Genomic DNA, 24,371 nt, shown 5'->3' with positions numbered 1-24,371 from the left:
TGGGAGGCTGAGGCAGGCAGATCACCTGAGGTCAGGAATTCGAGACCAGCCTGGCCAACATGGTGAAACCCCGTCTCTATTAAAAATAAAAAAATTGGCCAGGCATGTTGGTGGGGGCCTGTAGTCCCAGCTACTTGGGAGGCTGAGGCAGGAGAATCACTTGAACCCAGGAGGCGGAGGTTGCAGTGAGCTGAGATCGTACCACTGTACCACTCGGGCCTGGGTGACAGAGCAAGATTCTGTCACAAAAAGAAAAGAAAAAAAAGAAAAGAAAATTATTAACAGGCTAAAAAAAGGGCCCTGAGGCATTTGAAGGGTCAATGAAAATCAAAAAGCAAGTATAGCATCTACAGGACTAGATTTCCAAGTCTGAAGGTCTGGCTTTCTCACTTGAACTATTTTTTCATTTCTGAAATAGCAGCTGAAATGACCATAGCTATTTTTGAAGTTTAAATTTTAGCAACGCTTCTCAATATCAGAACTCTTTCAGGAGAGTACTTTTCATTGCTTTTGCAGACAACTCTCCAAAGACACTTGTTGCTTTTGTTTAAAGGGGTGTCTGAAAATCATTTGGGGGAAGAGGGAACATTCATAATGTTCGCTTATTGGTTGGGTGGTGTGGGGGCTCACACCTGTGAACCCAGCACTTCGGGAGGCTGGTGGGCAAATCACTTGAGGCAAGGAGTTCTGGCCAACATGACAAAATGTCATCTCTACTAAAAATACAAAAATTATTCTGGACATGATGGTGGACATGATGGTGAATGCCTATAATCCCAGCTACACGGAGGCTAAGTGGGGAGGATTGCTTGAACCCAGGAGGCAGAGGTTACAATGAACTGAGATCTCACCATTGTACTCTAGTTTGGGCAACAGAGTAAGACTCTGCCTAAAAACCAACCAACCAACCAACCAATAAATCCCCCAAAATTTAACAAAAATTAGCTGGGTGTGGTGGTGCATGTCTAAAGTCCCAGCTGCTCTGAAGGCTGAGGTAGGAGGATTGCTTGGGCCTGCGTGGGAGATGGAGGCTGCAGTGAGCCAGATTATGGCACTGCACTCAGCCAGATTATGGCACTGCACTCCAGCCTGAGTGGCAGAGTAAAATCTTATCTCAAAAAAAAAAAAAAAAGTTTTTGTTTTAAAATTCAAGTGGAGAGGATTTCACAGTGTCTGAACACCAGGAGGCAAGAATCATTCCAGGATGCCATAGAGGCTACCTGATACAACACTTTTTTTTTTTTTTGAGATGAAGTCTCTCTCTTGTTCCCCAGGCTGGAGTGCAGTGGTGCGAGCTTGGCTCACTGCAACCTCCACTTCCCGGGTTCAAGCAATTCTCCTGCCTCAACCTCCTGAGTAGCTGGGATTACAGGCATCTGCCACCACACCCAGGTAATTTTTGTATTTTTAGTAGAGATGGGGTTTCACCATGTTGGCCAGGAGGGTCTCAATCTCCTGACCTCATGACCTCCACCCACCTCGGCCTCCCAAAGTGCTGGGATTACAGGCATGAGCCACCTCGCCTGGCCTAATTTTTTATTTTTAAAGTTTTTCTTCATAGAGATAGTGTTACTCTATGCTGCCCAGGGTGGTTTCAAACTTCTGGACACTCAAGTGATCCTCCAACCTCTGTCTCCCAAAGTGTTGGGATTATAGAAAGAAGCCACCAGTGTCAGCCCCAGAAGCATTTTCATAATAGTCAAAAAGTTGACACAATCTAAACATCCACCCACTGGCAAGTAGACACAAAATATGGTATGTCCATACGTGGAATATGATGTAGAAATAATAAGGAATGAAATACTGCTACATGCCACAACCTTAGAAAAACCTTGAAAACATTATGACAAATGAAAGAACGCAGACACAAAAGGCTGCATGCTGTAAGATTCTACTTATATGAAATCCATAGAGAGAAAAAATAGATTAGGGGTTCCCTGGGGCTGAGGATGGGAACCAAACTGCCAACAGACATGAAGGATCTTCCAGGGTAATGGAAATGTTCTGAAATTAGCGGCAATGGTTGTACAACTGTATAAATTTACTGAGAATCATTAAATTGTACACAAAATAAGATGGCATGGTGGCTCACGCCTGTAATTCCAGCACTTTGGGAGGCTGAGGAGGGTGGATCACGAGGTCAGGAGTTCAAGACCAGCCTGGCAAACATAGTGAAATCCCATCTCTACTAAAAAATACAAAAAAATAAAAAAAAAAAATAACTGGGCGTGGTGGCAGGTGCCTGTAGTCCCAGCTTCTCAGGAGGCTGAGGCAGGAGAATTGCTTGAACGTGGGAGCTGGAGGTCGTGGTGAACCAAGGTCATACCACTGCACTCCAGCCTGGGTGACAGAGCAAGGCCCTGTGTCCAAAAAAAAAAAAAAAAAAAAAAAAAGTACAAACATAGGAGAATTTCATAGTATGTAAATTATATCGATAAAATTGTTAAGATTTTATTCAGTGGTAGGGGTTAAAACAACCTTTCTCAGCTACATTTGCTTCAGGCCTTCTTTTTAATTTTTATTTATTTATTTATTTATTTTTGAGATGGAGTTTCGCTCTTGTTACCCAGGCTGGAGTGCAATGGTGCGATCTCGGCTCACCGCAACCCCCACCTCCCGGGTTCAGGCAATTCTCCTGCCTCAGCCTCCTGAGTAGCTGGGATTACAGGCACGCCAAACCATGCCCAGCTAATTTTTGTATTTTTAGTAGAGACGGGGTTTCACCATGTTGACCACGATGGTCTTGATCTCTTGACCTTGTGATCCACCCGCCTCAGCCTCCCAAAGTGCTGGGATTACAGGCGTGAGCCACCGCGCCCGGCTTCTTCTTTTTAATTTTTAAAACCTTTTTTTTTTTTCTTTTTAAAGATGGGGTTTCACCATATTGGTCAGGCTGGTCTTGAACTCCCAACCTCAGGTGATCCGCCCGCCTTGGCCTCCAAAGTACTTGGATTACAGGCGTGAGCCACCACACCCGGCCGATTTTTAAAAACTTTTTAAGTGCCACATGGTGGCTCACAACTGTAATCCCAGCACTTTGGGAGGCCGAGGCGGACGGATCAGGAGATTGAGACCATCCTGGCTAACACAGTGAAACCCCCCTCTACTAAAAATACAAAAAGTTAGCTGGGCATGGTGGGACGTGCCTATAGTCTCAGCTACTCAGGAGGCTGAGGCAGGAGAATCGCTTGAACCAGGGAGGCGGAGGTTGCAGTGAGCCAAGATGGCACCACTGCACACTCCAGCCTGGGCAGCAGAGCAAGACTCTGTCTCAAAAAAAAATTTTTTTTTGTATGGGGGGAAGTCTCACTATGTTGCCCAGGCTTGTCTCCTCCTACTCCTTGGTTCAAAGGATCTGCCCCGCTTGGCTTCCCAAAGTTCTGGGATTACAGGTGTAGGTCACCGTGCCCAGCCTAGGCCTTCTTATTGAATACTTCCATTTTTCTTTCCATTGTCCTGAAAGTTAGTCTTAAGATTGTATTCTGGGACTTTTTTTTTTTTTTTTGGGACGGAGTTTCGCTCTTGTTACCCGGGCTGGAGTGCAATGGCGCGATCGCTCACCGCAACCTCCGCCTCCTGGGTTCAGGCAATTCTCCTTCCTCAGCCTCCTGAGTAGATGGGATTACAGGCACGCATCACCATGCCCAGCTAATTTTTTTTTTTTTTTGTATTTTTAGTAGAGACGGGGTTTCACCGTGTTGACCAGGATGGTCTCGATCTCTTGAGCTCGTGATCCACCCGCCTCGGCCTCCCAAAGTGCTGGGATTACAGGCTTGAGCCACCGCGCCCGGCCTGTATTCTGGGACTTTGATTCCTAACAGAGAAAAGTGATTGTATTTCTATTTAGGCCCTTAGGCTAGAGGAGCAGTGGCTCATGCCTCTAATCCCAGCACTTTGGGAGGCTGACATGGGTAGATCACAAGGTCAGGAGTTCAAGACCAGCCTGGCCAACATGGCGAAACCCCGTTTCTACTAAAAACACAAAAATTAGCCGGGCGTATTGGCATACGCCTGTAATCCCAGCTACTTCGGAGGCTGAGGCAGAAGAACCACTTGCACCTGGGAGGCGGAGGTTGCAGTGGGCCAAAATTGTGCCACTGAACTCTAGATTAGGTGACAGAGCCAGACTCTGTCTCAAAAAAAAAAAAAAAAAAAAAAAAAGAGGCTCTTCTATTTTTTTTTTTGTTTCCTCAACTGGTTTTTTAGTACCAATTTTCTTAGGTCAATTTTTATTTATTTATTTTTTTGAGACGGAGTCTCGCTCTGTCGCCCAGGCTGGAATGCAGTGGCACGATCTCACTGTAACCTCCACCTCCCGGGTTCAAGCGATTGTCCTGCTTCAGCCTCTGAAGTAGCTGGGATTACAGGCACCCGCTACCCCCAGCTAATTTTTGTATTTTTAGTAGAGATGGGTTTTCACCATGTTGGCCAGGCTGGGTTAATTTTTAAAGGGTTTTGCAACAATCTCTCTTTAGCTGGGAAATAAAACTGATTTCCTACACTGGCAGAATACAATGATCGTTTTTGCCTGAACTATCTAGGAGTTTAATTTCATTTGGGCTACTGAAAACTGCTGGTTTAATCATTCTCCATGTTTTTCTAGGTCTTTATCTGGACAATTCTAGGACACTGAAGGGGAATTTTGGTGTTTCTTCCTCTATTATTTCCTGAAGTCATTTCACTAAAAAACACTAGATTCACTACTCAAGGTAATAAAAAAAGTTATCTACTTGCTTCCAGTTTACATGCAACACATTTTAAAAAGGGTCTACTGTGCTGGCTGGCTAAGTTAAATTAAAACTTCTAAAGGGTACAAGGTCTAAAGTTCGCACGTTCTTGTGAGGTCTGCTTATCCTTAGCTCTACCAGTCTCAGTCCCGCATATTTCCTTTAGAATCTCGTGAATGAGGAAAAAGAAGTTCAAATGAGGGAACGTAGGTTCAAATGAAGGTCAGATACCTAGAAGAGTTTTCGCGGCTGGGGTGGAAAAAGTGGGGAAAAGGTACCCAGATGTGGGTGGCCCCGGAGGGTTTCTCCACTCCAGCCTCAGCAGCGCAGGGCAGCTCGGCCTGCCTGGGAGGTGCCCAGAGGCACTGGAGAGCCTAGTGTGCGCCCGGCCGGGGACGGCAGGAAAACGGCGGGATGCTGTGTCCCCTGAGTCTGGCAGGGTTGTAGGTGCTTTACACGTAGCAAGACACATTCTCCGCCCCAAGGAACTCGCAGTCCATTTTCTGGGTTGCATCAGGTGGGGGCAAACAAGGTCCCTGCAGGAGTGTGAGGACGCTGAAGGAATACAGTGGGAGAAGAAACGCTTCCCTGCTGTTCTCCACACCAGGCAGGCCCCAGAGGCTAAGACCGACACGCCCTCCCCGAAGGGCAGACCCGCCTCGAGAGGGCGGATCCGGGAAGGGCCTGCCGCCTGGCCCTCACCCGACCCCCGCGAACACGGCCCAGCGCTGCGCCCGCTCTTCACGTGTCCCTCCCGGTCCCGTGCCGCCTCACGATCTACTTCCGCCCGACTCCTCCGACTTCCGGTAAAGAGTCCCAATCCGTACCTCAGCGCCCACCCGGCGCCTCGGTGCACCCGGCCTCCGATGCGCTCAGCGGCCGCAGCTCCTCAGAGTCCCGCGGCGGCCACCGAGCCTCGCCGCTTCGCCGTAGCTAGGTGGCCGGGGCGGCGCTCGCTCCCGCGGCCGGCACGGCGAAGCGGGCGGGGCGGCGGTGGCGCGGTACCGGGCCCGTATCCCTCCGCCGCCCCTCCCCCGCCCGGCCCTGGCCCCCCTCCCTCCCAGCAGCGCTCGCCTCCCTCTGCCTCAGACTGTTTTGGTAGCAACGGCAACGGCGGCGGCGCATCCCGGTCCGGCTTCCGGCGGTTCCTCGGTCTCGGCGGGCCTCCCCGCCCCTTCTTCGTCCTCCTTTTCCCCCTCGTCAGCCCGGGCGGCTCCCCGGCCGCGCCAACCCGCGCCTCCCCGCTCGGCGCTCTCGCGTCCCCGCCGCGCTCCGGCGACTCCTCGGCGCGCCCGGCTCCCAGCTGTCCCCGCCCGGCGTGCGAGCCGGTGTATGGGCCCCTCACCATGTCGCTGAAGCCCCAGCAGCAGCAGCAACAGCAGCAGCAACAGCAGCAGCAGCAGCCGCAGCCGCCTGCGGCCGCCAATGTCCGCAAGCCCGGCAGCAGCGGCCTTCTCGCGTCGCCCGCCGTCGCGCCTTCGCCGTCCTCGTCCTCTGTCTCCTCGTCCTCGGCCACGGCACCCTCTTCCTCGGCGGCCGCGGCGACCGCCAGCAGCGGGAGGCCCGGCCTGGGCAGGTGGGTGTCGGCACCCCAGCCCCCTCCGCTCTGGGCCCGGCGTCCCTTCCCCCGCGGCTGGCGCTGCGGTCCCCGCCCCATGACCGGCAGGGCTGCCCGAGGTGGGCTGGGGGCTGGCGGCTTGTGGGGGACTCGCCCGGGCCTGAGTCCCGAGGCTCGGCTGGGGGGCGCCGCGGGGGTCTTCTGGGATTGTCAGGCCTGTCCAGCCTCCCGCAGCATCCCCGCCCCCTCCCCCAGCGGTCAAGATGGAGGGAGCGAGCGGCCTCCCCTCCCCACGCGTGTTGGGAGGAGTTCTCGGGTCGCGACTGTGGTCACCCCTGGCTCCCCTTTCCGCACGCCTCCTCCGCCCGCAGCAGGGGTATGCTTGGGCAGCGTCCCACCCCCAGTTTAGACGTGAACGTTGGAGGGGTCTGGAGGCTTTAGTGTCGTTTTCTGGAACATGTCGTCCCCCACCGTGGGGGACATCTCAGAAGGGGAGAAGTTAGGGCCGCGTCCCCCGTGCCCGTTTAAGGGGTAGGCACTGGGCTCCTCCGGAATCATCAGGGTCTGTCGGGGCTCCTCTCCCCGCCCCCTCCCAGTCCTGGAAAAGATCGGAAGACGGGGTGGAGACAGGTGGGCCTTGGCCCCCGCACCCCTCCCCGTTTGATTCCGAGGCTGCGGCGGGGGCTCCCGAACTCCCGTGGAATCTTGGGGCTCCGTGCAGCCTCCCGCAGCGTCCCGCCTTCCCCCTCCTGGGGAAGGGAAGGGGTGGGGAGTGCCCGGCCTCCCTTCTTCCCCCGCCTGGCCTCTCCGGCGCGCGGGTGGCGGCCGATCCGCATTGCTGTTCCGAGGCCGCGGTGGAGAAGGCGCCTGTGAACAGTGGTGGGCGAGGGCCGGATCCAGGCTGGACCCAGGAGATACGGGGTGGCGGTTCTGGTGGCAGGGAGCGGGCACCCTGCGCACTTTTCCCAATCCCCGCCCCAATTTCGGAAATGCTAGGAGAGAGAGATTGCAGCAGGGGACGTGGTGGGGTTTCTGAAGGCAGAAATGTTTACTAGTGTCTTTTTCCCACCTAACCCGGGGTTGTGGTAGAGACCGGGCGAGGGATCAGTGTTGTCCCGGCTAACTGGGTTTGACTCTGGAGGGTGTGTTCGTGCAGGAGGGCCTGTTGAGGGTGTGTGTGGGGGGGTGGTGATTGTCAGTTCGCATTTCACGAACTAAGAAAATGCTTAGTGTTCAAACGGAGAAGCAAATGTCAATAGACTCCATTCCATTGTGGCCGGTGTCCTTAACTTCGGGAGTGCCGCCAGAGCTTACCAAGGGCACGCAAGTCCATTTCCCCTGTGCCCCAAGTCCATCCGTGTTGCAGGCACTACTGTGCCTCCCTTAGGCCTAGGCCGCCGGCTTGGCAGGGCCAGTGACCGGCGTCCTCCTTAGACATCTTGAGCTTTGGAAGGTGGGATAAGACGATTTTTCAGGCACCTGAGTTTTCTTTTTGAAAACACATTTTCACCAATCCATTTCTAAATAATTTTTATTTACAACAGAAGTTCCCCATCAAGAGGAATCAGCTGGTTTTTTAGGAATTCTCTTCCCTTCAATAGCCTGTCAGTTATTTGACTTTACATGCCCCGTCCCGTCCCCCGCCACACACCCCCACCCCAACTTCTCTGAGTCTGAAGCATCCCAGCTACTACTTAGCCAAACTAGTTCAGGTGAAGTGATCATTTCCCGTCGTAGAGTAACTTCAGTTTCCCTTTTTTGTTGGCATCTAGTGAAGAATGAAAAAATTTTAACTAGAATTTTTGTAGAAAATGATGCATTCTGCTTTCACTTTCTTAGGTATTAGAAGGAGATTTGGCAGATATTTTCAACTTGTTCAGATACATACAAATTAAAACTAAGGATTTTAAGTTGCATTGACTCTTAGGCTTAAAAATTAGATTATAGCAGAATTTGCTTCAGAATAGTTTGAGTGATCAGAGATATTTGGAATGTTTTAGTTCCACAAGGTCTTTTTTTGTTCCTTGAGGCTTTACAACAATTTAAGATTAATTTAGATTTTTCCTTGCTTTATATTCTTTTACTCGAGACCTAAATGGTAGCCCTTATTCTTTTTGATGAATAGGTGAAATTTTATTTACTGTGTTGGATTTGTATAATGTGAAATTTTATTCTTGTGCAGATTGTTAATGTACTTGTAGAATTACTTTGAATTTTGAATCACTTTACTGCATTCCTTGTAAATAAGTTTCAACTTCTGGAATCGCCTCCCTTTGGTTTTTGCGTATCAGCAATGAAAATAAGTTTCTGAGAGCAAGGGTGAAATAAGAAAATGCAGCATTGGGTTTGACAAGTTTTGAGATAGCGAAATATTCTTGAAAGTCTGGAAATCTGCTTTAAGAAATATTTTATAATTTGACTTTTGTTTTTTTTGTGTGTGTGTGTGTGAATAGCTTTTCATGACTTTCAGAAGGGATTTATTCTGTCTTTAATTGTCATACACATTTTCGAAGGTGGCTGTTTTGGGGAAGACAATGTAATCACAATATTAGAATATATATATATTTTTTTTGAGACGGAGTCTCCCTCTGTCACCCAGGCTAAAGTGCAGTGGCCTTTCAGCTCACTGCAGTCTCCGCCTCCTGGGCTCAAGGGATACTCCTGCCTCAGCCTCCCGAGTAGCTGGGTTTACAGGTACCTGCCACCACACCCAGCCAATTTTTTTGTATTTTTAGTGAGGATGGGGTTTTGCCATGTTGGCCTGACTAGTCTCCAACTCCTGGCCAATTTTTGTATTTTTAATAGAGACAGGTTTTCACTATGTTAGCCAGGCTGGCCAGACCTCAAGTGGTCCCCCAGCCTGAGTCTCCCAAAGTGCCAGGATTACAGGTGTGAGCCACTGTGCCCGACCATCAGTCTAATTCTTACTTTTGCTTTTTAACCTTTTCATTTTTATGTAGTAGTGGTAGTGTGTATGTTACTTTGTAGTTAGCCTTTTTCCTTGAATGTTATTTTATTCTTTTTTTTTTTTTTTTTTTTTTTTGAGCCAGAGTCTCACTCTGTTGCCCAGTCTGGAGTGCAGTGGTATGATCTCAGCTCGTTAACAACCTCTGCCTCCTGGGTTCAAGGGATTCTCCTCAGCCTCCTTAGTAGCTGGGACTACAGGAATGTGCCACCACGCCTAGCTAAATTTTGTATTTTTAGTAGAGACAGGGTTTCACCATGTTGCCCAGGCTGGTGTTGAACTCCTGACCTCAGGTGATCCACCTGCCTGGGCCTTCTAAAGTGCTGGGATTATAAGCATGAGCCACTTTGCCTGGCCAGTATTAAAAAAAAAAATTAGGGTTTTTACCTAACCATTCTATTGTTGTGATTTGGGTTTACACTTTTTCGTTATTATAGATAGTGGTGCAGTGAACTTTTTTTTTTTTTTTTTTGAAATGCAGTCTTGCTCTGACTCCAGGCTGGAGTGCAGTGGCACCATCTTGGCTCAGTGCAGTCTCCACCTCCCAGGTTCAAATGATTCTTCTGCCTCAGCCTCCCGAGTAGCTGGGACTACAGGCCACCACGACCAGTTAATTTTTGTATTTTTAGTAGAGATGGAGCTTCACCATGTTGGCCAGGATGGTCTCCGTCTTTTGACCTTGTGATTCGCGGGCCAGGCGTGAGCTATCAAGCCTGGCCAACGTTTTTATACTAATAGGTTTTGCTTCAGTATAACTATTTCCTTAGAGAAAGCACCCAAGAGTGGTTTTACTAGGTCAAAGGGTTTCAGGATTTTTATGGCTCTTTCTAGCTGTACTCTGTTATTCTTCAAAAGACTTATATTACTTCCAGTGCCAAAAAAAGTTGCCCTTCCATAAAATGTCTCTTCGTAGTTTGTCAAATATCGTGGGGAATTTTCAAAGGAAAAGTTGCATTTTTACTGTCAAGTGCATACATTATTAAGTGCTTTTGTTAGTTACCAGATTATTTATGTTTGAGTTTAATTTGGTTTTTCTCAGGATTTAATAAGGTAATATATGTGAAGATATTTTGAAACCTGTAACCACTATTATTAAAGAGGATACTTGCTGTATCCTGATGATAGTAGTGAGTAAAGTGCAGGAATGAAGTTCTTGAGGAACTGTTCTAAAGTTTTGTTACTGTTGTCAACCTCCCTTTTTCATCTGAAAGTGTTTTTTATTAGCTTCTAGCCTATGACCAAGTTATCTTTGGTAACTTTTATGTAATTTCATGGCACTGTTGGGAATTTTCACTGTTTAACTCGTCGTTTCTTCTTCTACTTTTCCTTCCTCATTTAAAAAAAAAATGGATTTACAATTCTGTTACTCTATTCAGGATATTCTGTTACTCAGGATTCAGTGTGAATAAAACCTTTTTCTTTTAGTGATTTTCAGCTTAGTATTTTTACTGCTGCTTTCTCTTGAGGCATTGCAACTTAGAAATTGTGCTGTTTAGCTGGGCACGGTGGCAGGTGCCTGTAATTCCAGCCACTCGGGAGGCTGAGGCAGGAGAATTGGGCCTGGGAGGCAGAGGTTGCTGTGAGCCAAGATCGTGCCATTGCACTCCAGCCTGGGCAACAGAGTGAGACTCTGTCTCAAAAAAACAAACAAAAGAGTGCTGTGATTTAATGTAGTTGTTCATCATGCTTCCATTTCCATTTAGATATCAGTGAGACTGTTCATCTCTTGCAGTTAAATACCTTCTAGAAGGGCCTAAAATATCTACATAGACCATAACTTTATTGAAGCATCTATGTACAAAGGATTCTTGGGATGAATCAGTGAATAAAACAAAGATACTGCTCTTCTGGAGTTTACATTCTAATGTGACTAGGCAGACAATGAGACATTAAATTAGCAACCTGTACATAATAGCAATTAAGAGCTATGGGATTAGAAGAAAGCAGATTAAAGGTATAGGGAGCATGGGGAGGGGAATGGGTTACAATTTTAAATGGATTAGGGGAGGCTTCATTGAGGAGCTAACATTTGAGCAAAGATTTGAAGGTCTGGTATTTAGCCATTTGCTTTTTATCTGGATTAATTAGTCATGTGGCCTCATTAGTAATTTATAAGGTTTAAATGGCATCATCCTTTGTTATTCTTCTATGTGCATATTGATACTAACCATCTCTGAAGTTAGACCAAAAAAGTTAATTGACATTTGACGTCATTAGAGGTAAATTGTAGATGGCTGTTAGTAACCAAAGAGGCATGTGTTATTTTCTTTTGGGCTTATTTATTTACCTAATTAGTTTAGCTTTTGTTTCAAGTATGTGGAGAAAGTAAACTTTTTAAGTTTGGGCCAAAACTTGCATCAGTTTCTATCTTTTTTTGAGACGGAGTCTCGCTCTGTCACCAGGCTGGAGTGCAGTGGTGCGATCTTGGCTCACTGCAACCTCCACCTCCTGGGTTCAAGCAGTTCTTATGCCTCTGCCTCCCAAGTAGTTGGGATTACAGGCACGTGCCACCACACCCAGCTAAGTTTTGTATTTTTTTTTTTTTTTTTTTTTTTGAGACAGAGTTTTCACTCTTGTTACCCAGGCTGGAGTGCAATGGCGCAATCTCGGCTCACCGCAGCCTCTGCCTCCTGGGTTCAGGCAATTCTCCTACCTCAGCCTCCTGAGTAGATGGGATTACAGGCAAGCGCCACCATGCCCGGCTGATTTTTTGTATTTTTTAGTAGAGACGGGGTTTCACCATGTTGACCAGGATGGTCTCAATCTCTTGACCTGGTGATCCACCTGCCTCGGCCTCCCAAAGTGCTGGGATTACAGGCTTGAGCCACCGCGCCCGGCAAGTTTTGTATTTTTAATAGAGATGGGATTTCACCTGAGGCGGATCACCTGAGGTCCGGAGTTTGAGATCAGCCTGACTAACATGGAGAAACCCCGTCTCTTAAAAATACAAAAATTAGCCGGGCATGGTGGTGGGTACCTGTAATCCCAGCTACTTGGGAAGCTGAGGGAGGAGAATCGCTTGAAGCTGGGAGGCAGAGGTTCCAGTGATCCGAGATCCAGCCTGGGCAAGAGTAAGATACTCCGTCTCAGAAAAAAAAAAAAAAGAATATATGGTTATGCAATTACAGGTGTGAGCCACTGTGTCTGGCCTTGAGATCCTCCTTTAAGTCAAAACATGGCTATTGGCCAGGCACGGTGGCTCAAGCCTCTAATCCCAGCACTTCGGGAAGCCGAGGGGGGCAGATCACGAGGTGAGTAGATGGAGACCATCCTGGCTAACATGGTGAAACCCCATCTCTACTAAAAATACAAAAGTAAGCTGAGCTGGTTGTGGTGGCATGCTCCTGTTGTCCCAGCGACTTGGGAGGCTAAGGCAGAAGAATTGCTTGAACCCAGGAGGAGGAGGTTTCAGTGAGCTGAGATCTCGGCATTGTGCTCCAGCCTGGGTGACAGAGCAAGACTCCAGCTCAAAAGAAAAAAACATCAAACCAAAGAAAACCCAAAAAACAACAAAGGAGGATCTCATTTTTTTTTTGGTCTTAATAGCTACAGCTATTTTAGAACTGTTGCCTTAGCAAAGTATGGTTTTTTACCTTGAAAGGAATTTTAAGGTTTTAGAAGAGTTTTCCTTAGAATTTTCTATTTTGACTAGATAGTGATAGTATTTTGATGTTGTATAAATAGTTGAGCGTGAACAAAACCCCATTTTTTTTTTTTTTTAACCTATTTCAAATGATTATGACAACTTCAGTGGAGATGTAAACAGCTTATTAAGGGACATGCCTGCTACTGTATCCTTTTTTTTTTTTTTTTTTTTTTGAGACAGAGTCTTAGTTTGTTGCCCAAGGCTGGAGTGTAGTGGTGCCATTTTAGCTCACTGCAACCCCTGCCTTTCGAGTTCAAGCGATTCTCCTGCCTCAGCCTCCTGAGTAGCTGGGACTACAGGTACATGCCACCATGTCCAGCTAATTTTTGTATTTTTAGTAGAAATGGGGTTTCTACTAACATGTTGGTCAGGCTGATCTAAAACTCCTGACCTCAGGTGATCTTCCTGCCTCAGCCTCCCAAAGTGCTGGGATTACAGGCGTGAGCCACCACACCTGGCTTTTTTTTTTTTGAGACGGAGTTTCGCTCTCGTTGCCCAGGCTGGAGTGCAATGGCGCGATCTCGGCTCACCGCAACCTCCGCCTCCTGGGTTCAGGCAGTTCCCCTGCCTCAGCCTCCTGAGTAGCTGGGATTACAGGCATGCGCCATCATGCCCAGCTGATTTTTTGTATTTTTAGTAGAGACGGGGTTTCACTATGTTGACCAGGACGGTCTCGATCTCTTGACCTCGTGATCCACCCGCCTCGGCCTCCCAAAGTACTGGGATTACAGGCGTGAGCCACCGCACCCGGCCCCATACCTGGCTTTTTAAGTGAAAGTACTTTTTTTTTTTTTTTTTGGGGTCTCCCTTTTATAACTTTTCCCTTCTAATTTTTTTTTTTTTTTTTGGATACAGAGTCTTACTCTTTTGCCCAGGCTGGAGTACAGTGGCACAATCTTGGCTCACGCAACCTCTGACTCCAAAGTTTAAGCTATTCTCCTGCCTCAGCCTCCAAGTAGCTGGGATTACAGACATGTGCTACAATGCCCAGCTAATTTTTGCATTTTTAGTAGAGATGGAGTTTCACCCATGTTGGCCAGGCTGGTTTTAAACTCCTGAACTCAGGTGATTTGCCTGCCTCAGCCTCCCAGAGTGCTGGGATTACAGGCAGAGCCACCTCGACCTGCCTCCTCTGTCTCTTCAACAACAACAACAACAAAATCCCTAAATCTTAAAAATGGAAGGCAAGCACCCTAAGCTTTGAGAGATAGTTATACTTTTTAGAGTCAGGGTCTCCCTCTGTCACCCAGGCTGGAGTGCAGCCTCAATCTTTGGGGCTCAAGTATTTCTGCTGCCTTAGCCTCCTGAGTAGCTGGGACTACATGTGCACACCAGCTGGCTAACATTTAAATTTTTTTAGAGACAGGGTCCTGCCATGTTTCCCAGACTGGTCTCAAATTCCTGGGCTCAAACGGTCCTCCTGTCTCAGCTTTCCAAAGTGCTGAGATTACAGGTGTGCACCACTGTGCTGGTCCTCTTCCTTTATTTTTATTTTTAAATTTTAAGTTCCGGGCCCCTCCCTCTAAATAAATGGAGATATATAAACAAGATTATGCTGTGTATTTTAAGGCAATGGCTCCCAACCTTTTTGACACTAGAGACCAGTTTTGTGGAAGATGGTTTTTCCACAGGGGCAGGGACAGTTTCATTTTGGGATGAAACTGTTCCACTTCAGATCATTAGGCATTTGTTAGATTCTCATAAGGAGTACACAACCTACATCCCTTACCATGCAGTTCCCAGTAGGGTTTGTGCTCCTGTGAGAACCTAATACTGTACCTGATCTGACAGGAGGCAGAGCTCAAGCGGTAATGCTCACTCAGCTCCTGTTGAGCAGTCTGGTTCCTAGCAGGCCATGGACCCTGTTTTAAGGAATACAGCTACAAGCAGTCCTTGCCCTTCAGGATAACTTCTTGTAACCTTGATTTTGGCTTGCTAAAATAGGAAGTCTGTTTTCTTATTTTTGTTTTTTATGTATGTAGTTCTGTACTTATGTGGTGTGAAATCTACTTAAATGTTAAAACCTTAGTTATTTATTTATTTTGAGACAGAGTCTCGCTCTGTCACCCAGGCTGGAATGCAGTGGCACTATCTCAGCTCACTGCAACCTCCACCTCCCAGGTAGCTGAGATTACAGCCTTTTACCACCTTACCCGGCTAATTTTTGTATTTTTAGTAGAGATAGGGTTTCACCATGTTGGCCAGACTGGTCTTGAACCCGTTACCTTAGGTGATCTACCCATCTTGGCCTTCTAAGGTGCTGGTATTACAGGTGTGAGCCACTGCGCCTGACCTTATTTATTTATTTTTTGAGACAGCATCTAGCTCTGTCACCCAGGCCTGGAGTGCAGTGGCGTGATAATGGCTCATTGCAACCGCAACTTCTCAGCCCCAAGCGATCCTCCAACCTCAGCCTCCTGAGTAGGTGGGTCCACGGGCATGCGCCACCATGTCCAGATAAATTTTTGTCTGGCTCTGTTGCCCAGGCTGGAGTGCAGTGGCAGGGTCTCGACTCACTGCAACCTCCGCCTCCTGGGTTCAAGTGATTATCATGCCTCAGCCTCCTGAGTAGCTGGGATTATAGGCATAGGCCAGTACACCTGGCTGATTTTTGTATTTTTAGTAGAGAAAGGGTTTCACCATGTTGACCAGGCTAGTCTAAATCTCCTGACCTCAGGTGATTCTCCTGCCTCAGCCTCTCAAAGTGCTGGAATTACAGGTGTGAGCCACTGCTCCCGACCTCTTTTTTATTTATTTATTTATTTTTGTAGAAACGGGTTTTACCTTGTTGCCCAGGATGGCCTTGAATTCATGACCTCAAGCAGTTGCTCTCCTTGGCTTCCCACGGTGCTGAGATTATAGGCATGAACCACTATGCTGGGCTGGTTTTTTTTTTTTTTTTTTTTTTTTTTTTGAGACGGAGTTTCACTCTTGTTACCCAGGCTGGAGTGCAATGGCACGATCTCCGCTCACCGCAACCTCCGCCTCCTGGGTTCAGGCAATTCTTCTGCCTCAGCCTCCTGAGTAGCTGGGATTACAGGCACACTCCACCATGCCCAGCTGAATTTTTGTATTTTTAGTAGAGACGGGGTTTCACCATGTTGACCAGGATGGTCTCGATCTCTTGACCTCGTGATCCACCCGCCTCGGCCTCCCAAAGTGCTGGGATTACAGGCGTGAGCCACCGCGCCCGGCCTGGTTTTTTAATTATTATTTGTGTGTGGGTGTGGGGGGGGTTAGGGTCTCACTCTGTTACTCAGAATGGAATGCCATGGTATGATCTCAGCTCACTGCAGACTCTGCCTCCCTGCTTCAAGTGATTCTCCTGCCTCAGCCTCCCGAGTATAGGGATTATAGGTGTGTGCCCTACGCCTGGCTGATTTTTGTATTTTTAGTAGAGATGGGGTTTCGTCATGTTGGTCAGACTGGTCTTGAACTCCTGACCTCAAGTGATCTGCCCACCTTGGCCTCCCAAAGTGCTAGGATTATAGGCTTCAGGCACCAGGACTGGCCTGGTTTTTTTATTATTGTTATTATTATTTTTTTTTTGAGACGGAGTCTCGCTTTGTCACCCAGGCTGTAGTGCAGTGGCGTGGTGTCAGCTCACTGCAACCTCTGACTCCTAGTTCAAGCGCTCCGCCTGCCTCAGCTTCCCAAGTAGCTGGGACTACAGGTGTGTGCTACCACACCTGGCTAATTTTTGTATTTTTAGTAGAGACAGTGCTTTGCTATGTTGACTGGCTGATCTCGAACTCCTGACCTTGTGATCTGCCCACCTCGACCTCCCAAAGTGATGGGATTACAGGCGTGAGCCACCGTACCTGGCCTGGTTTTATTATTTTTAGCGGTTTAGTATTTTTATTTATTTATTTATTTATTTATTTTTGAGATGGAGTCTTGCTCTTTTCACCCAGGCTGGAGTACAGTGGCACAGTCTCGGCTCACAGCAACCTCCACTTCCCGGGTTCAAGTGATTCTCCTGCCTCAGCTTCCTGAGTAGCTGGGACTACAGGTGTCCTCCAGCATGCCTGGTTAATTTTTGTATTTTTAGTAGAGATGGAGTTTTGCCATGTTGGCCAGGCTAGTCTCGAACTCCTGACCTTATGATCTGCTTCCCTTGGCCTCCCAAAGTGCTGGGATTACAGGCATGAGCCACCATGCCTGGCTATTTATTTATTTTTGGAGACAGAGTCTTGCTTTGTCACCCAGGCTGGATTGCAGCGGCAGGATGTTTGTTGGCTCACTGCAACCTCCGCCTCCCGTGTTCAAGCGATTCTTCTGTCTCTGGCTCCTGAGTAGCTAAGATTATAGGCATGTGCCACCACACCTGGCTAATTTTTTTGGATTTTTAGTAGAGATGGGATTTCACCATGTTGGCCAGGCTGGTCTTGAACTCCTGACTTCAAGTAGTCTACCCGCCTCGGCATCCCAAAGTGTTGGGATTATATGCGTGAGCCACGGTACTCGTCCTGGTTTAGTATTTTTATGAGTTTGGGTTGGTTATGAAACTTATCACAGCTGTTAACCTTACCTTTTTATTTGCTGTTTGCATTCATGTGAAAATTTGAAATTCTCATTAATGTTTAAAGATTCTTATATAGATTGCTTATAGTTTAAGCCCTGAAGTTGAGTCAAGTGGCTATAAAATGCCAATTTCTTTCTTTCTTTCTTCTTTTACTTTTCTTTCTTTTTTTTTTTTTTTTTTTTTTGAGACAGGATCTGGCTCTGTTGCTAAGGCTGGAGTGCCCACTGCCCAACATGGCAAAACCTCGTCTCTTTAAAAAAAAAAAAAAAGCATAACTTGATCAAGACAGTTGCAGGTGGGCAGAAAAGAAAAAAAAAGAAGAGAAAAAAGAAATCAGGAATTGAAGACAAAATGTCTTTTCACTGAAGCTTGAGTAGATTATAGAAAGGGGAGTTTTTTTTGTCTGTTTTGTTTTTTGATGAAATTTGGGTCTTGTTATGTTGCCCAGGCTGGCCTCCAACTCCTGGGCTTAAGCTATCCTCCTGCTTCAGCCTCTGGTCTGGAGAGTTCTTTATGGCCTCTTTGAGAACTTACATTTACTTTACACATGATTCTATCTAGGTTTCTTTTCTGATTTACATATTGGCAGTAAGTAGAAAAGTAATACTTTCAGAGACATATTGACAGCCATGAGAAATAACAGTAGCATGTTAGAAAGTTGAAAGACCTGGCTGAGTGCGGTGGCTTATGCCTTAATCTCAGCATTTTGGGAGGCCAAGGAGGGTGGGTCGGTTGAGGTCAGCAGTTCAAGACCAACCTGGGCAACATGGTGAAACCCTGTCTCTACTAAAAATATTTTTTAAAAAATTAGCCAGGCCGGGGGCACCTGTAACCCCAGCTACTTGGGAGGCTGAGGCAGGAGAATCACTTGAACCCAAGAGGTGAAGGTTGCAGTGAGCTCAGATTGTGCCACTGCACACCAGCCTTGGTGACAGAGCAAGACTTTGTCTCAAAAAAAAAGGAGAAATAATGGTGACTTGGGCATGGTAGCTCACACCTGTAATCCCACCACTTTGGGAGGCTGAAGCAGGTGGATTACTCGAGCCCAGGAATTCAAGTCCAGCCTGGACAACACAGGGAAACCTCATCTTGACAAAAAATAATTGATACACAAAATTTAGCTGGGCATCGTCCTGCGCACCTGTAGTCCCAACTACTTGGGAGGCTAAGGAGGGTGGATCATTTGAGTCTGGAGGTCGAGGTGAGCCATGGTTACGTCACTACACTCCAGCCCAAGTGTTACAATGAGACCTTGTCTCAAAAAACAAAACAGACTGGAGAATTATTAAAAAACAGACACAGAGCTCAAAAAGTGTCTTTTTGGGAGGGATTTTTGGAGGGAATGGATTTTTGTTCTTGTCGCCCAGGCTGGAGTGCAGTGGCATGATCTCAGCTCACTACAACCTCTGCCTCCTGGGTTCGAGCAATTCTGCCTCAGCCTCCTGAGTAGCTGGGATTGTAGATGCCTGCCACCACGCCGGGCTAAATTTTGTATTTTTAGTAGAGACGGTTTTTCCCCATGTTGGCCAGGCTGGCTTCCAACTCCTGACCTCAGATGATCTGCCTGCCTTGGCCTCCCAAAGTGCTGGGACCACAGGCGTGAGCCACCACACCTAGCCTTTTTTTTCTTTTTTTTGACAGAGTCTCGCTCTGTTGTCCAGGCTGGAATGCAATGGCACAATTTTGGCTTACTGGAACCTCTGCCTCCTGGCTTCAAGTGATCTTTCTGCCTCAGCCTTCCAAGTAGCCGGGATTACAGACGCCTGCCACCATGCCCAGCTAATTTTTGTATTTTTAGTAGAGACGGGTTTCACTGTGTTGGCCAGGCTGGTCTCCAACTCCTGACCTCAGGTGATTCACCCGCCTCAGCCTCCCGAAGTACTGGGATTACAGGCCTAAGCCACCACGCCCAGCCTGGGAGTTTTGACTGTAAGATTATAGCTGTATACCTTAGGCCCTAGGGGCATTACTATTTTATAGCACAGTGTAGTTAATGTGCTCATAATGGTGACTCATAATACAAGGTTAAATGATTTTTTTGATCTCCCAAAATATTTTTCAAACTGCAGGTCATGATTTCTTAGTAGATTGTGAAATCACATTAGTGGGGTATGACAAGCATTTTTAGAAAAATGAAAAACAATAAGAAGTGTTAGGATGCATTGCATTATTGAAAGAATTATTTTCTTTCCTTTTCTTTTTTTTTTTTGAGATGGAGTTTTGCCCAGGCAACAGTACAACAGTACAATGGTGTGATCTCGGCTCACCTCTGCCTGTTGGGTTCAAGTGATTCTCCTGCCTCAGCCTCTCGAATAGCTGGGATTACAGGTGCCCATCACCATGTCTGGCTAGTTTATTTGTGTTTTTAGTAGAGACGGGTTTTGCCATGTTGTTAGGGCTGGTCTTGAACTCCTGGGCTCAGGTGATCCACCCACCTTGGCCTCCGAAAGTGCTGAAATTACAGGCATGAGCCACTATGCCCAGTCAAAAATTTCTTTTAAAAAGTAACTTTTCATTGATATAGTCAAAAAAGTTACTGTTTTAGAGCCACAGAAATGCAGTAAAAGGATTAGGGAAGAGTTTTGAGGGCATATCTAAGCTGGAGTTGTCAGATTTGGTAAATAAAAATATAGGACACTCAGTTATATTTAATTCTTGAGGAACATTGACTAATTTTTTAGTATAATTGTGTCTCAAATTCCATAGGAGAAAATTATCTAAAGTTGAGATTTAACTGAGCATCTTGAATTTTATCTGGCAACCCCAGTCTAAGCTGGAATCATGGCTTACTCTTCAGTAACTAAAACTTAAGCTCCTTGAAAGCAGGAACTTTGTTTTGTTCACTATTGATTGTATTCCTATTTCCTGGAACCATGGTTGGCACTTACTACATGGTCAGATGTTTGAATGGGCAAGTTAGTCATTCTCAGGCTTAGTTTCTTTATCTGTTAAAAGAGAAAGAATACCTTACTTAAAAAGTGAGATACTAAAGTCTTAATATTTTCTTTTCTTTTTTGAGACGGAGTTTCACTCTTGCTACCCAGGCTGGAGTGCAATGGCGCGATCTCGGCTCACCGCAACCTCCGCCTCCTGGGTTCAGGCAATTCTCCTGCCTCAGCCTCCTGAGTAGCTGGGATTACAGGCACGTGCCACCATGCCCAGCTAATTTTTTGTATTTTTTAGTAGAGACGGGGTTTCACCATGTTGACCAGGATGGTCTCGATCTCTTGACCTCGTGATCCACCCGCCTCAGCCTCCCAAAGTGCTGGGATTACAGGCTTGAGCCACTGCGCCCGGCCCAAGTCTTAATATTTTCTATTCTTATGTATGTTTTTTATTTATTTGTTTATTATTTATTTATTTTGAGACAGAGTTTTGCTTTTGTTGCCCAGGCTGTAGTGCGATGGCATAATCTCGGCTCACTGCAACCTCTGCCTCCTGGATTCAAACAATTCTCCTGCCTCAGCCTCCTGAGTAGCTGGGATTACAGGCATGCGCCACCGTGTCCGGCTAATTTTGTACTTTTAGTGGAGATGTGGTTTCTCCATGTTGGTCAGGCTGGTGTTAAACTCCCAACCTCGGGTGATCCGCCTGCCTTGGCCTCCTAAAGTGCTGGGATTACAGGTGTTAGCCACTGTGCGTGGCCTATGTATTTAATTTTTGAGACAGGATTTTGCTGTATTGCCTAGGTTGGAGTACAGTATTGTGATCATGGCTTTTTGCAGCCTTGAACTCCTGGGCTCAAGCGATTCTCCTGCCTCAACCTCCTGAGTAACTGGACCACAGGCACATGCACCACCACACCCTGCAATTTTTGTTTTTTTGAGACAAGGTCTTGCTCTGTCACCCAGGCTGGAGTGCAGTGGCTCGATTTCTGCTCACTCTAACCTCTGCCTCCTGAGTTCAAGCAGTTCTCCTTCCTCAGCCTCCCGAGTAGCTTGGGACCACATGCATGCGCCATCATACCTGATTAATTTTTTGTATTTTTCGTAGAGACAGGGTCTTACCATGTTGCCTAGTCTGTTCTCAAACTCCTGAGCTCAGGCTGCCTGCTTCGGCCTCCCAAAGTGCTGTGCCCTACAATTAAAAATTTTTTTTGTAGAGACGGTGTTACCTAGGCTGGTTTTGAACCTCTGGCCTCAAGTAGTCCTCTGCCTTGGCCTCCCAAAGTGTTGGGATTACAGGTGTGAGCCACCGGCCTTTCACTGTGGTTTCTTTTTTCTTCATCTTTCCTCACTGCCTCCTCCCCTCCCCTCTTCCTTGCTGCCTACCCTCTCCCTCCCTTCCCCTGTCCCCTCCCCTCTTCCTTGCTGCCTTTCTCTCCTTTTTATTTCTTCCTTTCTCTTTGTTTCTCTGTCTCTCTCACCCCTTCCATTCTCCCCCTCCCTCCCCTTCTCTCTTTCCCTCCCCTTTTGTTCTTAAGAGACAGGGTCTCATGTTGCTCATGCTGACCTAGAACTCCTGAGCCCAGATGATCCTCCTGCCTCCTGAGAAGCTGGGACTATGGGCATGTACCACCACACCCACCTCCCTTTGACAACTTTTTTTTTTGGAGACAGTCTTTGCCTGTTGCCCCAGGTTGAAGTGCAGTTTCACAATCATAGTTTATTATAATTGTGTAACCTTGAATTCTTAGGCTCAAGCAATCATTCCACGTCAACCTGCTGAGTACTTGGGGGTACAGGTGTGTACCACCATGTTCGGCTAATTTTTTTTTTTTTCCCCGAGACAGGACCTTGCTCTGTTGCCCAGGCTGGTGTTGAACTCCTGGGCTCAAGTGAGCCTCCTGCCTTGACCTCCCAAAGTGTTGGGATTACAGGTGTGAGTCACTGCACACAGCCTCCTCTTTCTTCGCATTTAACTTCTAAGCACACTGAACTTTCTGTCTGCAGAGAGGAGCATTGTCAAGAGTTCACAAAATGGCTAGGTGTGATGGCATGTACCCCTTAGTCCCAGCTACTTGGGAAGCTGAGGTGGGAGGATCGCTGGAACCCAGGAGTTCAAGGCCCTGGGCAACACAGCAAGACCTCATCTCTGGCTCATGCCTGTAAATCCCAACACTTTGGGAGGTAGAGGTGGGCGGATCACCTGAGGTCAGGAGTTTGAGACCAGCCTGGCCAATGTGTGAAACCTGGTTTCTACTAAAAATACAAAAATTAGCGACGCGTGGTCGTGTGTGTACCTGTTACCCCAGCTACTCTGGGGGCTGAGACAGGAGAATTGCTTGAACTTGGGAGGTTGAGGTTTCACTGCACTCCAGCCTGGGCGACACAGTGAGACTACGTCTCAAAAAAAAAAAAAAAAAAGACCTCATCTGAAACAAGGTTCACAATACCCTCTTTGGCCAGAAGGAAGATTATATGCTGTGGTGTTTGTTCCTTCCCTACAGTCCCATCATCTTGATGATGAAAAACTAAACATAGAAGAATAGAAGCCAGGTACGGCGGCTTATGCCTGAAGTCCCTACACTGAGAGGCTGAGGTGGAAGAATGGCTTGAGCCCAGGAGGTTGAGTGAGGCTGCAGTGAGCCATGATCACACCACTGCACTCCAGCTGGGGTGACAGAGCGAGATTCTTGTCTCAAAAGAAAAAAAAGGGCATCTGTACTTTTGCATGTTACCAGTAGTTTCTTCCTCTTTATTGTTGAGTAGTAGTCTGTTGTGTGCATGTACCAGGTTCTTCATCTAGTGGTGGACATTGAATTAGCAGTTTTGGCTGTTAAAAATAAAGTTGGCATGAATGTTTATGTACAGGTTTTTGTTTTGTTTTGTTTTGTTTTTGAGATGGAGTCTTGCTCTGTTGCCAGGCTGGAGTGCGGTGGCGCAATCTCAGCTTGGCTCACTGCATCCTCCACCTCCTGGGTTCAAGCAATTCTCTTGTCTCAGCCTCCTGAGTAGTTGGGACTACACAGGTGCGTACCACCACGCCTGGCTAGTTTTATATTTGTATTTTTATTATTTTTGAGGCGGAGTCTTACTTTTTTGCCCAGGCTGGAGTGCAGTGATGTGGTCTCGGTTCACTGCATCCTATGACTCCTGGGTTCAAGTGATTCTCCTGTCTCAGCCTCCTGAGTAGCTGGGATTACAGGTGTCTGCCACCATGCCTAGCTAATTTTTTATATTTTTAGTAGAGATGGGGTTTCACCATGTTGGTGAGACTGGTCTTGAACTCCTGACCTCAGGGGATTCACCTGCCTCGGCCTCTCAAAGTTCTGGGATTACAAGCACAAGCCATAGCGCCCGCCCTAGTTTTTTATATTTTTAGTAGAGACCGGGTTTCACCATGTTGGCCAGGATGGTTTCAATCTTTTAATCTCCTGATCCACTCACCTCAGCCTCTCAGAGTTCTAGGATTACAGGCGAGAGCCACTGCACCTGGCCTTTATTTATGTATAGGCTTTATGTGAACATACAATTTTATTTCTCTTGGTTGGAATGCATAGAAATGAGATTGCTGGGTTTTGTAGCAAGTGTTTATTTTTCCAAGGTACATATAATCCTCTGAGTGTTGATTTAATTTTAAAAGTAATAACTGTTTGCTAAAGTGACTGTACTATACTCTGTTCCCCTAGTAGTGTACGAATTTTTTTTTTTTTTTAGATGGAGTTTTGCTCTTATCGCCCAGGCAGGAGTACAGTGGCACGATCTTGGCTCACTACAACCTCCGCTTCCCAGGTTCAAGCAATTCTCCTGCCTCAGCTTCCCAAGTAGCTGGGATTACAGGCATGCACCACCATACCTGGCTAATTTTGTATTTTAAGTAAAGATGTTGGACAGGTTGGTTTCGAACTCCTGACCTCAAGTGATCCACCCACCTTGGCCTCCCAAAGTGCTGGGATTATAGGCATGAGGCACCGTGCCTGGCTTTTTTTTTTTTTTTTTTTTAAGACAGGGTCTTGCTCTGTCACCCAGGGTGGAGTGCAGTGGTGTGATCTCAACTCACTGCAACAT

At 47.0% G+C, this 24,371-nt stretch overlaps 1 protein-coding gene across 22 annotated transcripts in view; it reads left to right on the top strand.

The window, feature by feature from the left end:
* Nucleotides 1-5,438: 5,438 nt before the first annotated feature.
* Nucleotides 5,439-24,371, top strand: part of ATXN2 (ataxin 2) — a 153,818-nt gene continuing 134,885 nt past the window's right edge. For 21 of the 22 annotated variants that reach the window (XM_032239683.1, XM_032239691.1, XM_032239627.1 and 18 more), the window contains exon 1: nucleotides 5,594-6,303. In XM_032239683.1, coding sequence (XP_032095574.1) covers nucleotides 5,594-6,303 — 710 coding nt within the window. Of the gene's footprint in view, nucleotides 6,304-24,371 lie in introns of all 22 variants that reach the window. The other variant, XM_032239659.1, reaches the window with a different exon arrangement.

Source organism: Sapajus apella, unplaced genomic scaffold (genome assembly GCF_009761245.1).
Source record: "Sapajus apella isolate SASKATOON/1434 unplaced genomic scaffold, GSC_monkey_1.0 scaffold2, whole genome shotgun sequence".
NCBI classification, from domain to species: Eukaryota; Metazoa; Chordata; class Mammalia; order Primates; family Cebidae; genus Sapajus; species Sapajus apella.
The sequence above is the reverse complement of the archived record's forward strand: the minus strand, read 5'-3'. Positions and strand labels throughout refer to the sequence as shown.